We start from the raw sequence: 13,249 nt of genomic DNA, 5'->3' as shown, positions 1-13,249 counted from the left end.
GTCTGCACCTCATCATTTTCAATTATAGGAGTGAGATACTCTTTGATTCAACTAAACATCTGTAATGTACAGTCATTGCTGTATAATCCAATTTGAGGATGAATTCCTTGATTCACATTCGCAATGTTCTCAAAAGGTGAATGCCAAATGTTTTATTTCAGATGCCAAATGTCCAGCAGTTATGATTTAGCTTTTCCATCAGGTATTCACATCTCTCTAAAATATATAATGTAGCTCACAATTTGATTAGGTACACGTTTTAAAGTTATCCAAGGAAAATTTGGAATTTTTGAGAAAGTCGGCTCACGCATTTAGTCAAAGCTTATGGAATTTACAATAGATTAAATATTTTTTCCCCTCATCAATCTACACACAATACCCCATAATGCCAGGGCTAAAACAGGTTTTTAGAAATTTTTGCAAATGTGTATATATTAAAGAACAACAAATACCTTATTTACATAAGTATTCAGACCCTTTGTTTTGAGACTCAAAATTGAGCTCAGATGCATCCTGTTTCAATTGATCATCCTTGAGATGTTTCTACAACTTGATTGGTGTCCACCTGTGGTAAATTATAATGATTGGACATGATTTGGAAAGGCACACACCTGTCTATATAAGGTCTCACAGTTGACAGTGCATGTCAGAACAAAAATCAAGCCATGAGATCGAAGGAATTGTCCGTAGAGCTCCGAGACAGTATTGTGTCGAGGCACATATATGGAGAAGGGTACCAAAACATTTCTGCAGCATTGAAGGTCCCCAGAACAAACCACCAAGACTTCCTAGAGCTGGCCGCCCGGCAAAACTGAGCAATCGGGAGAAGGGCCTTGGTCAGGGAGATGACCAAGAACTCGATGGTCACTCTGACAGAGCTCGAGAGTTCCTCTATGAAGATGGGAGAACCTTCCAGAAGGACAACCATCTTTGCAGCACTCCACCAATCAAGCCTTTATGGTAGAGTGGCCAGACGGAAGCCACTCCTCAGAAAAAGGCACGTGACAGCCCGCTTGGAGTTTGCCAAGGGCACCTAAATACTCTGGAAACAAGGTTCTCTGGCCTGATTAAACCGATATTTAGTTTTTGGCCTGAATGTCACGCCTGGAGGAAACCTGGCACCATCACTACGGTGAAGCATAGTGGTGGCAGTATCATGCTGTGGGGATGTTTTTCAGTGGCAGGGACTGGGAGACTAGTCAGGATTGAGAGAAAGATGAACGGAGCAATGTACAGAGTGATCCTTGATGGAAACCTGCTCCAGAGCACTCAGGACCTCAAACTGGGTTGACGGTTCACCTTCCAGCAGGACAACGACCCTAAGCACACAGCCAAGACAAAATAGGAGAGGCTTCGGGACAAGTCTCAATGTCCTTGAGTGGCCCAGCCAGGGCCCGGACTTAAACCCGATCGAACATCTTTGGAGAGACCTGAAAATAGCTGTACCGCCACGCTCCACATCCAACCTGACAGAGCTTGAGAGGATCTGCAGAGAAGAATGGGAGAAACTCCCCAAATACAGGTGTGCCAAGCTTGTAGCGTCCTACCCAAGAAGATTCGAGGCTGTAATCGCTGCCAGAGGTGCTGTAATCGCTGCCTGATTTCGCTTTGTAATTATGTGGTATTGTGTGTAGATTGAGGGGGGGAGGGGGAAACATTCAATACATTTTAGAATAAGGCTGTAATGTAACAAAATGTGGAAAATGTCAAGGGGTCTGAATACTTTCCGAATGCACTGTATGTTTTGAATAATGAATTCCTTCAGAAATGTACTTCAGAAATCCTTTGAGTGGAATTGTGAAACGTAATGAAAAATGCGTAATATCGACTTGAAGTTTCAAGCTCTGCATTTTAATGTAAGACCAGACCACCATATATTTTCCTAGAGATTTTCTAAAAAGGTTTTAATGCGCCATAGGTGGTCGAGTTGCATGAAAACTAAGATTTGGCATATGACGATTAATGTTCTCTTTATCTATTCTCTGTCAAACATTCACTCTTTGATATGTACATCCTTGATTGAGGAATATTTGTTAGATGTCATGGAAAGGAAGCTCCAATAACAACCAATACATTCTCATGTAAAAATGAACTGTTATATCATCTATTTACGTCATTATGAAAAAATTGCCATTTCTGAACATCTATCTTTTAAAATGGTTTCCTTTGAGAAATGTGGTGACCCCAACGTTTTGAGAGCACTGTATTCACATCAGAGTTCAAAAGACAGGGTTTATGGTGTTCCTCTAAAATGGAGAGCAGGAAGCAACCTCGGGATGCTGTTTGCTCCTGTGCCCAGGGATTTTTATAGACATTTTGGAACCAATTAAAGAAAGCCCTGGGATTTTCTTGTCCCCCGAGCCAGGTTTTACTGTTGCTGTAGTAATATTCATTAAATGTCACAGCAACGGGATGTCTTAGCCAGCCCCAGTGGATACATCCGGTCTAAAGGGCTTTTAAAAAGGTGGTGAAGAAAGCTATGAAATACACGTTTAACTTTTAACCCACTATCGCAAATTAGGTCAATATGGACTCGGTACAGATTGTAAAACTTGTCTTGCGTCTTGTATGATATTTCTGGAAGTGAATGTGGAACCATTGTTTTATTTTTCCTCCCTAATCATGGGAAAATGAGTAAGGAAGACTTTCATTCCATTCCAGAAGTGAATGCAGGGTATGAAACTGAAGAAACAGAAATCTTACACCACACCATGTGGAACTTTCTCATTTCACCAAATGACAGTTTTATCTGCAGTACCTGGCTCCACTCCTATTCCCCAGGCGCTCTCTTTTGATGACTTCTGTAACCGTAATAGCCTTGGCTTCATGCATGTTAACATTAGAAGCCTCCTCCCTAAGTTTGTTTTGTTCACTGCTTTAGCACACTCTGCCAACCCGGATGTTTTAGCCGTGTCTGAATCCTGGCTTAGAAAGACCACCAAAAATTCAGACATTTTCATCCCCAATTACAAGATTTTCAGACAAGATAGAACGGCCAAAGGGGGCGGTGTTGCAATCTACTGCAAAGACTGCCTGCAGAGTTCTGTTATACTATCCAGGTCTGTTCCCAAACAATTTGAACTTCTACTTTTAAAAATCCACCTCTCTAAAAACAAGTCTCTCACCGTTGCCGCCTGCTATAGACCACCCTCTGCCCCCAGCTGTGCTCTGGACACTATATGTGAACTGATTGCCCCCCATCTATCTTCAGAGCTCGTGCTGCTAGGCGACCTAAATTTGAACATGCTCAACACCCCAGCCACCCTACAATCTAAGCTTGATGCCCTCAATCTCACACAAATTATCAATGAACCTACCAGGTACCACCCCAATTCCGTAAACACGGGTACCCTCATAGATATCATCCTAACAAACTTGCCCTCCAAATACACCTCTGCTGTTTTCAACCAAGATCTCAGCGATCACTGCCTCATTGCCTGCATCCGTAATGGGTCAGCGGTCAAACGACCTCCACTCATCACTGTCAAACGCTCCCTGAAACACTTCAGCGAGCAGGCCTTTCTAATCGACCTGGCCGGGGTATCCTGGAAGGATATTGATCTCATCCCGTCAGTAGAGGATGCCTGGTCATTTTTTTTAAAATGCCTTCCTCACCATCTTGAATAAGCATGCCCCATTCAAGAAATTTAGAACCAGGAACAGATATAGCCCTTGGTTCTCTCCTGACCTGACTGCCCTTAACCAACAGAAAAACATCCTATGGCGTTCTGCATTAGCATCGAACAGCCCCCGTGATATGCAACTTTTCAGGGAAGCCAGAAACCAATATACACAGGCAGTTAGAACAGCCAAGGCTAGCTTTTTCAAGCAGAAATTTGCTTCCTGCAACACAAATTCAAAAAAGTTCTGGGACACCGTAAAGTCCATGGAGAATAAGAACACCTCCTCCCAGCTTCCAACCGCTCTGAAGATAGGAAACACTGTCACCACCGACAAATCCACTATAATTGAGAATTTCAATAAGCATTTTTCTACGGCTGGCCATGCTTTCCACCTGGCTACCCCTACCCCGGACAACAGCACTGCCCTCCCCTCTGCTACTCGCCCAAGCCTTCCCCATTTCTCTTTCTCCCAAATACAGTCAGCTGATGTTCTAAATGAGCTGCAAAATCTGGACCCTTACAAATCAGCCGGGCTAGATAATCTGGACCCTTTCTTTCTAAAACTATCTGCTGAAATTGTTGCCACCCCTATTACTAGCCTCTTCAACCTCTCTTTCGTGTCGTCTGAGATCCCCAAAGATTGGAAAGCAGCTGCGGTTATCCCCCTCTTCAAAGGGGGGGACACCCTTGACCCTAACTGCTACAGACCTATATCTATCCTACCCTGCCTTTCTAAGGTCTTCGAAAGCCAAGTCAACAAACAGATTACCGACCATCTCGAATCCCACCACACCTTCTCCGCTATGCAATCTGGTTTCAGAGCTGGTCATGGGTGCACCTCAGCCACGCTCAAGGTCATAAACGATATCGTAACCGCCATCGATAGGAAACAATACTGTGCAGCCGTATTCATTGACCTGGCCAAGGCTTTTGACTCTGTCAATCACCACATCCTCATTGGCAGACTCGACAGCCTTGGTTTCTCTAATGATTGCCTCGCCTGGTTCACCAACTACTTCTCTGATCGAGTTCAGTGTGTCAAATCGGAGGGTCTGTTGTCCGGGCCTCTGGCAGTCTCTATGGGGGTGCCACAGGGTTCAATTCTTGGACCGACTCTCTTCTCTGTTTACATCAATGATGTCGCTCTTGCTGCTGGTGATTCTCTGATCCACCTCTACGCAGACGACACTATTCTGTATACTTCTGGCCCTTCTTTTGACACTGTGTTAACAACCCTCCAGGCGAGCTTCAATGCCATACAACTCTCCTTCCGTGGCCTCCAACTGCTCTTAAATACAAGTAAAACCAAATGCATGCTCTTCAACCGATCGCTGCCTGCTCCTGCCCGCCTGTCCAACATCACTACTTTGGACGGCTCTGACTTAGAATATGTGGACAACTACAAATACCTAGGTGTCTGGTTAGACTGTAAACTCTCCTTCCAGACTCACATCAAACATCTCCAATCCAAAGTCAAATCTAGAATTGGCTTCCTATTCCGCAACAAAGCATCCTTTACTCATGCTGCCAAACATACCCTTGTAAAACTGACCATCCTACCAATCCTCGACTTCGGTTATGTCATTTACAAAATAGCCTCCAAAACCCTACTCAATAAATTGGATGCAGTCTATCACAGTGCCATCCGTTTTGTCACCAAAGCCCCATATACTACCCACCACTGCGACCTGTACACTCTCGTTGGCTGGCCCTCGCTTCATACTCGTCGCCAAACCCACTGGTTCCAGGTCATCTACAAGACCCTGCTAGGTAAAGTCCCCCCTTATCTCAGCTCGCTGGTCACCATAGCAGCACCTACCTGTAGCACGCGCTCCAGCAGGTATATCTCTCTAGTCACCCCCAAAACCAATTCTTCCTTTGGACGCCTCTCCTTCCAGTTCTCTGCTGCCAATGACTGGAACGAACTACAAAAATCTCTGAAACTGGAAACACCTATCTCCCTCACTAGCTTTAAGCACCGGCTGTCAGAGCAGCTCATAGATTACTGCACCTGTACATAACCCATCTACAATTTAGCCCAAACAACTACCTCTTTACCTACTGTATTTATTTATTAATTTATTTTGCTCCTTTGCACCCCATTATTTCTGTCTCTACTTTGCACTTTCTTCCACTGCAAACCAACCATTCCAGTGTTTTTTTAGTTTTTATTTTACTTGCTGTGTTGTACTCACTTCGCCTCCATGGCCTTTTATATTTTTATTTATTTATACATATATTTGTTTGCCTTCACCTCCCTTATCTCACCTCACTTGCTCACATTGTATATAGACTTATTTTTTTTTTTTCACTGTATTATTGACTATATGTTTGTTTTACTCCATGTGTAACTATGTGTTGTTGTATGTGTCGAACTGCTTTGCTTTATCTTGGCCAGGTCGCAATTGTAAATGAGAACGTGTTCTCAATTTGCCTACCTGGTTAAATAAAGGTTAAATAAAAAAATAAATTAAAAAAAACAGTTTTATTTCCACTAAAGCCACACATTTCTAGGTAAACAAACAACCAATTATTGTTATTTTGTGCAGAGAATGGATAATTAAGATGACAATCGGTATTTTGTTCTGGCATTGAAAAGCTTAATCGTGCCCGCAGCCCAGCCCTCAGCATATTGACCAGTATGGCTGGCATAGTGCCATCGCTCAGGCTGCTGATTGCTGTTTGGGCCGGGGTAGAAGCAATCTTGGCTCGTTCTCTGCATCGTTTAATTAGCTTTCTTAGAGCAGTGGATTAGGCAAGAAAGGTCTGGTGGAAGATATTGCCAGTAGTTAGGCTATACACTAATGGGCATCGGTTTCATGGAAACGGCTGTCGTTGTTTTCCTGATCGCAGCATTGGGCATCTTCAACATTGCATGCCCAGTCACTTCAATGCACTGGCTGTTTTGTTTTTGTTCTCCTACAGTCCCTCTACAGGAGTGTCAATAGGTCTAGCTCTGGTCTGTTAGGGTTGCTTTAAGACACTTGAAAAGGGCTGCAAGAAAGACATGTCACTCAAACCATCAAAGAAGAAGCGGCCCTTCATGGAAATATCGTCCTGAACTATTGGAAATGGGTTTTTTCAAAGCTGTTCTAGTACCTCATGGATTTCTAGAGAACCCAGAGGAGTGGTGTGATCCAAACTGAATCTTTTGATTCAATTAGGAGTTTGATCCTTGACTCTTCTTTCTATAAAGTCGGCATGCTTCCTTCCAAGTTTGTTTTAAAGTCCTCCGCTACACTTTAGCACAAGTGATGTACTGTGCTGTGTATTGCCTTAAGGATAGGTTGAGATTTCATTAAAACGTGAACAGTACATCCATTCAGAAGAGCAGAGTCCACCTGTTGAAATGTAACCAGTATTATTTGCTTTACTGATTTTACAAGGAAACCTGACGCTCTCTAGCAGACTGTAACATCTCAGAGAGCGGCTGCCTCAGCTGCAGTAAGTGAGCTTTGCGGATGCATTTTTGGGCACTGGCCACTACAAACCATTAAGACACAATAGCATTAAGACACAGCAATCATTTAATTTGTCAGGGACAAACGGGTTGAACATATAAGGATGAAGACAAAATCAACACAATAACAATTCGGGTAGAGAAGAATGACTTCAGTTTTAAAGTCACTGGTATTGTCATAGATGACTCATTGCCATGTAAGAGAGGTGTAATAAAGTTAAGTGCCAGTTCTTGGCCACTGGCTTTGATGTTTCCGGTGAAATCCAATGTCCTTTTGGTCAGTGGTTTACTAGTGGTCTTCTGTACAATGTTTATTGTCCAGCGTTGTTGAAATGAGTGCGGTAAAACCATCCCTTGGTTATTGTCCATGTTATTATCTGTTGGTACGTCTCCAGAGACCCTCCCATCCCACCATGCTATACTCTATTAATTATAAGAGTGTTCTGGAGTGGAATTAAAGTGTGTGCTCTCTGCTGCATCCCAGGAATCAATGAGTCACACATGGAAAGCCTCACTTCTCAGAAAAAACACAGCCATCGCTGATTTGTCACACGGTCCATGCACAGAACAGTACACAGGCTCCCTTTATGTATGCACTGCGTCTGTGTGTGCTGTTCAGCATCCAGGAATCTAGGAGGAGCACTTTGTGTCAGTTGAAAGATTTACAGTGCCTTCAGAAAGTATTCATACCCCTTGATTTATTCCACATTTTGTTGTTACAGCCTAAATTCAAAATGGATTGTTTCTTTCTCAACCATCTACACCCCCCCATAATGACAAAGTGAAAACGTGTTTTTAGAAATGTTTGTGAATTTGAGAATGAAATATCTAATTTACATAAGTATTCACACCTCTGATTCAATACGTTGTAAAAGCCCCTTTGGCAGTGATTACATCTGTGAGTCTTTCTGGGTAAGTCTCTAAGAACTTTCCACACCTGGATTGTGCAACATTGGCCCTTTAAAAAAAAAATATATATTTTCAAAATCATTCAAGCTCTAATAAATTGGATGTTGATCATTGCTAGACAACCATATTCAGGTCTTTCCATACATTTTCAAGTAGAGTTAAGTAAAAACATTAAATGTTGTCTTGGTAAGTGACACCAGTGTAGATTTGGCATTGTGTTTTAGTTTATTGTTCTGCTAAAGGGTGGATTAATCTCCCAGTGTCTGATGGAAAGCAGACTGAACCCGGTTTTCCTCTAGGATTTTGCCTGTGCTTAGCTCCATTCCGTTTATTTTTTATCCTGTAACACTACCCAGTCTTTAACGATGACAAACGTACCCATAACATGATGCAGCCACCACTATGCTTGAAAATATATAGTGGTTCTCAGAAATACCTTGTATTGGATTTGCCCCAAACATAACACTTTGTATTCAGAACAAAAAGTGAATTGCTTTGACACATTTTTTGCAGTATTACTTTAGTGCTTTGTTGCAAACAGAATGCATGTTTTGGAATATTTATATTCTTTACAGGCTTCCTTCTTTTCAACCTATCAATTAGGTTAGTATTGTGGAGTAACTACAATGTTGTTGATCCATCCTCCGTTTTCTCCTATCACAACCATTAAACTCTGTAACTGTTTTAAAGTCACAATTGGCCTCATGGTGAAATCCCTGAGCGTTTTCCTTCCTCTCCGGCACCTGAGTTGGGAAGGACGCCTGTATCTTTGTAGTGACTGGGTGAATTGATGCATCATCCAAAGTGTAATTAATAACATCACCATGCTCAAAGAGTCTTAGTGGTTGAATCTGTGTTTGAAATTCACTGCTCGACTGAGGGTCCTTACAAATAATTGTATATGTGGGGTACGGAGATGAGGTTGTCATTCAAAAATCATGTTAAACATGCAATTTATTATGTGACTTAAGTACATTTTTACTCCTGAACTTATATAGACTTGCCATAACAAAGGGAATGAATACTTTAAATGTTTAATTAATTTACAAAATATTCCACTTTGACATTTATGGGGTATTGTCTGTAGGCCAGTGACAAATAATCTCAATTTAATCTAGTTTAAATTCAGACTGTTAACACAACAAAATGTGGGAAAAGTCCAGGGTTGTGGATACTTTCTGAAGGCACTGTAAGACCTGAAAAAGTAGTGAATGTGCGTTTCCAAACTACTCTGTATTGATTGGCCTTTTGAAGAATGTTTGCCGCTTAGAGCCTGTGGTTTTTCAGTTTGGATGTGCCTGCCTGCAGGACATAATTGTGCGATTTGATGCTGTTGTGTTTTTCAGATGAAGAAGGAGCTGACTGACAGTGACTCAATCACCCAGGAAGTTGTCGGCAATGCACACATCGAAAACTATGCCTTAAAAATTTTCCTCTATGCTGACAACGAGGATCGGTCAGGAAGATTCCACAAGTAAGGCTATGTCTTCACTCACCATTACTACCTGCGTAGCTTGTGTAGAGTCAGCCTGCTGTACTGTAGCTGCAGGCCGCTCCCTGCCTCTTGAATTTCAGCATGGTAATGGACTGGTTCCAATGTCGTTTTTTTTCTTCATCTTCTTCTGGTTCCAATACGTAAGCCCTCATGATTACCATTTCCTTTCACTGAACCACGACACAAAATAATCACACTGTTGCTTTTGCACATGGAGTCCAGTCCAGAGTCTAAAATTAGCAACAAAGCCATGTCTGTGTGAATATATTGCCACAGGGGCCAGATGATTCCTATTGGCCATTCAGGTGTAGCGTTACAGGTCTGGCTGGCATTATGAGTGTGTTGTGGGCACTGACAACAGCAGCAGGGCTGGACAGTAAAGCAGAGTCGTCCATGAACTGTGGGTGCCAGGCCAGCCAGGGTCTCCATTTATGCAGTCCGGGTCTGGACTGGAGCAGCTCCACTGCCTGTGAGAGATAACAGCCCTGTTTTACACAGCAGCACTCCCATTACTTCAGGAACCACACTCAACACTAATGCATACAGCAGGAGTTTCCAACAGGTCAATCGTGAGCTACCAGTAACGCGCAGCCCACGTAGCTCTTCAAACAATTCTGAAAGTACATGCAATGTTCATGTGTTTCACTGCAAACTGTCGTAAACGAATCTCAGAAGTATCCGCAAGCTACCATTCTAATCAACACAACATTGACATTATTCCACCCCTAGTTAGCCACTACTGGCTTAAAAAGCCAAACCTAACACAAAACGTGCCAATTAATTTCCAGCAATATTGCCTGTCTGTCTGTGTGGTGCACGCATTTGTCTCACTCCATGTGTCTCACTCCATGTGTCTCACTCCATGTGTCTCACTCCATGTGTAGCCAGTTGATGTGATAACCGTCTTGTGTGTTGACAGAAATACTTTCCTCAATACCTTCTCAATTAAATGTTAACTGCAAAAGTAGGCTTACCTGGCAGAAGTATATAATTTGTATGTATTATTTGTTATTTACAAACTTTGCCATGAAATGAGCAGCAGTACAGAGCCATCACTAGACCGGTACATTAGACACACATTCTTCTCTCGCTAGATGCACAATAAAGAGCCAGATGAGCAATTAAAGGGGAATTACACAAAAAAATCAAAATGTGTTAGTTTTCTTCCAGACCTAAAACAAGAATTGTTTTCAGATGTAATTTAAGCGTTGACTTGGACTTATAACATCCTATTTTGTTTTTTTATCTATGAACAATTTACATTTTGAGAGCGATTATTAAAAAAAAATATATATATCTTTTTTTTTTTTTAAATCTAAAACCAGCAAAAATGTAACTGAGAACATAATTTGGGAAAATATAAAACAGAAATGTGGGGGACGAAAACACAGATCTTAACAGGTATATTGACAGGAAAAAAACCTGGGGAAGAGTTGCAGTGGAGAGGGGAAGAAAATAATGTGCCAATTTATAAGTAGCTCTCATGCTAGAAAAGGTTGGAGAACCCTGGCGTACAGGATATTGTCTCCTATGTGGTGACTCCAGGCTCCAGATACAGTGCCAGCCACAGTCCTGAACACTGGAGAGAAGTTTAAAATGTTAGTTTAGCAGGTCTAATTAAAGACAATCCGTTTTGCATATGTCTATCTCCCCCATTCATCCTGTGCAAGGTAGCAATTTATATTTTAAAGACGTTGCGCCCATATTTTACGCTGACAAGTTTTCACTAATCCGCTCATTTGTTTCTAAGCAACAAGCAATGTTTTTATTAAAGCCTCATTAAACTCACTCATCACTTGAGTTGCAAGAAACATCGACGGTTCTGATGATTCATATCCTGTTCTCAACAAGTTAACTTTTGATGAAACAAAAGTAGCTTCCCTAAATGCATAATTTAAAAAATATTTTTTTCTTCTGTTGATTGCCATTAAGTGTGTACATAACTTAGTCTTTAAACGGTGGTAATTGCAGGAATAACAGCATGGTCAAATATTTTAGGGAATCCATTGAGTATAAAAGGGAAATAATTTAACAAGCATTTGACTGTTATCCTATTATGTTTCTGTCCAGTTATGGGCTTTGATTTTCAAAGGTTTCAAATCTTGTCAGTACCAGTGTTAATCTCGTCCACCAGCTGGCTCTTTCTCTGTCAAACCGTCTGGTTTCACAATGCCTCAGAATGGAACTTTAATGAAAGCCTATAGTAGGAGTGGATGAAACAACTGCTGGTTTTAATTGGCTGATCTCGCAGTCCATTACCATCTAGCATAACCCTTAGAACCTCCCCCCTACTGTACAGTCGTGGCCAAAAGTTTTGAGAATGACACAAATATAAATTTCCACAAAGTTTGCTGCTTCAGTGTCTTTAGATATTTTTGTCAGATGTTACTATGGAATACTGAAGTATAATTATGAGCATTTCATAAGTGTCAAAGGCTTTTATTGACAATTACATGAAGTTGATGCAAAGAGTCAATATTTGCAGTGTTGACCCTTCTTTTTCAAGACCTCTGCAATCCGCCCTGGCATGCTGTCAATTAATTTCTGGGCCACATCCTGACTGATGGCAGCCCATTCTTGCATAATCAATGCTTGGAGTTTGTCAGAATTTGTGGGTTTTTGTTTGTCCACCTGCCTCTTGAGGATTGGCCACAAGTTTTCAATGGGATTAAGGTCTGGGGAGTTTCCTGGCCATGGACCCAACATATCAATGTTTTGTTCCCCGAGCCACTTCGTTATCACTTTTGCCTTATGGCAAGGTGCTCCATCATGCTGGAGAAGGCATTGTTTGTCACCAAACTGTTCCTGGATGGTTGGGAGAAGTTGCTCTCGGAGAATGTGTTGGTACCATTCTTTATTCATGGCTGTGTTCTTAGGCAAAATTGTGAGTGAGCCCACTCCCTTGGCTGAGAAGCAACCCCACACATGAATGGTCTCAGGATGCTTTACTGTTGGCATGACGCAGGACTGATGGTAGCGCTCACCTTGTCTTCTCCGGACAAGCTTTTTTCCGGATGCCACAAACAATCGGAAAGGGGATTCATCAGAGAAAATGACTTTATCCCAGTCCTCAGCAGTCCAATCCCTGTATCTTTTGCAAAATATCAGTCTGTCCCTGATGTTTTCCTGGAGAGAAATGGCTTCTTTGCTGCCGTTCTTGACACCAGGCCATCCTCCAAAAGTCTTCGCCTCACTGTGCGTGCAGATGCACTCACATCTGCCTGCTGCCATTCCTGAGCAAGCTCTGTACTGGGGGTGCCCTGATCCCGCAGCTGAATCAACTTTAGAAGCCTTCTTCACAACAATTGAACCGCTCTCCTTGAAGTTCTTGGTGATCCTATAAATGGTTGATTTAGGTGCAATCTTACCGGCAGCAATATCCTTGCCTGTGAAGCCCTTTTTGTGCAAAGCAATGATGATGGCATGTGTTTCCTTGTAGGTAACCATGGTTGACAGAGGAAGAACAATGATTCCAAGCACCCTCCTTTTGAAGCTTCCAGTCTGTTATTCGAACTCAATCAGCATGACAGAGTGATCTCCAGCCTTGTCCTCATCAACACTCACACCTGTGTTAACAAGAGAATCACTGACATGATGTCAGATGGTCCTTTTGTGGCAGGGCTGAAATGCAGTGGAAATGTTTTTGGGGAATTCAGTTCATTTTCATGGCAAAGAGGGACTTTGCAATTAATTGCAATTCATCTGATCACTCTTCATAACATTCTGGAGTATATGCAAATTGCCGTCATACAAACTGAGGCA

General features: G+C 42.1%; 1 protein-coding gene across 4 annotated transcripts in view; it reads left to right on the top strand.

Annotated features, from left to right (window-relative positions):
• LOC139582920 (vacuolar protein sorting-associated protein VTA1 homolog) overlaps positions 1-13,249 on the top strand; it is a 51,741-nt gene that overhangs the window by 19,422 nt on the left and 19,070 nt on the right. For all 4 annotated transcript variants that reach the window (XM_071413386.1, XM_071413385.1, XM_071413389.1 and 1 more), the window contains exon 3: positions 9,339-9,466. In XM_071413386.1, the coding sequence (XP_071269487.1) occupies positions 9,339-9,466 (128 nt within the window). The remainder of the gene's footprint in view (positions 1-9,338; positions 9,467-13,249) is intronic.

This window comes from Salvelinus alpinus, chromosome 8 (assembly GCF_045679555.1).
Source record: "Salvelinus alpinus chromosome 8, SLU_Salpinus.1, whole genome shotgun sequence".
Taxonomy (NCBI): Eukaryota; Metazoa; Chordata; class Actinopteri; order Salmoniformes; family Salmonidae; genus Salvelinus; species Salvelinus alpinus.
Note: the sequence above shows the minus strand (reverse complement) of the source record. Positions and strands in the feature narration are given on the sequence as shown.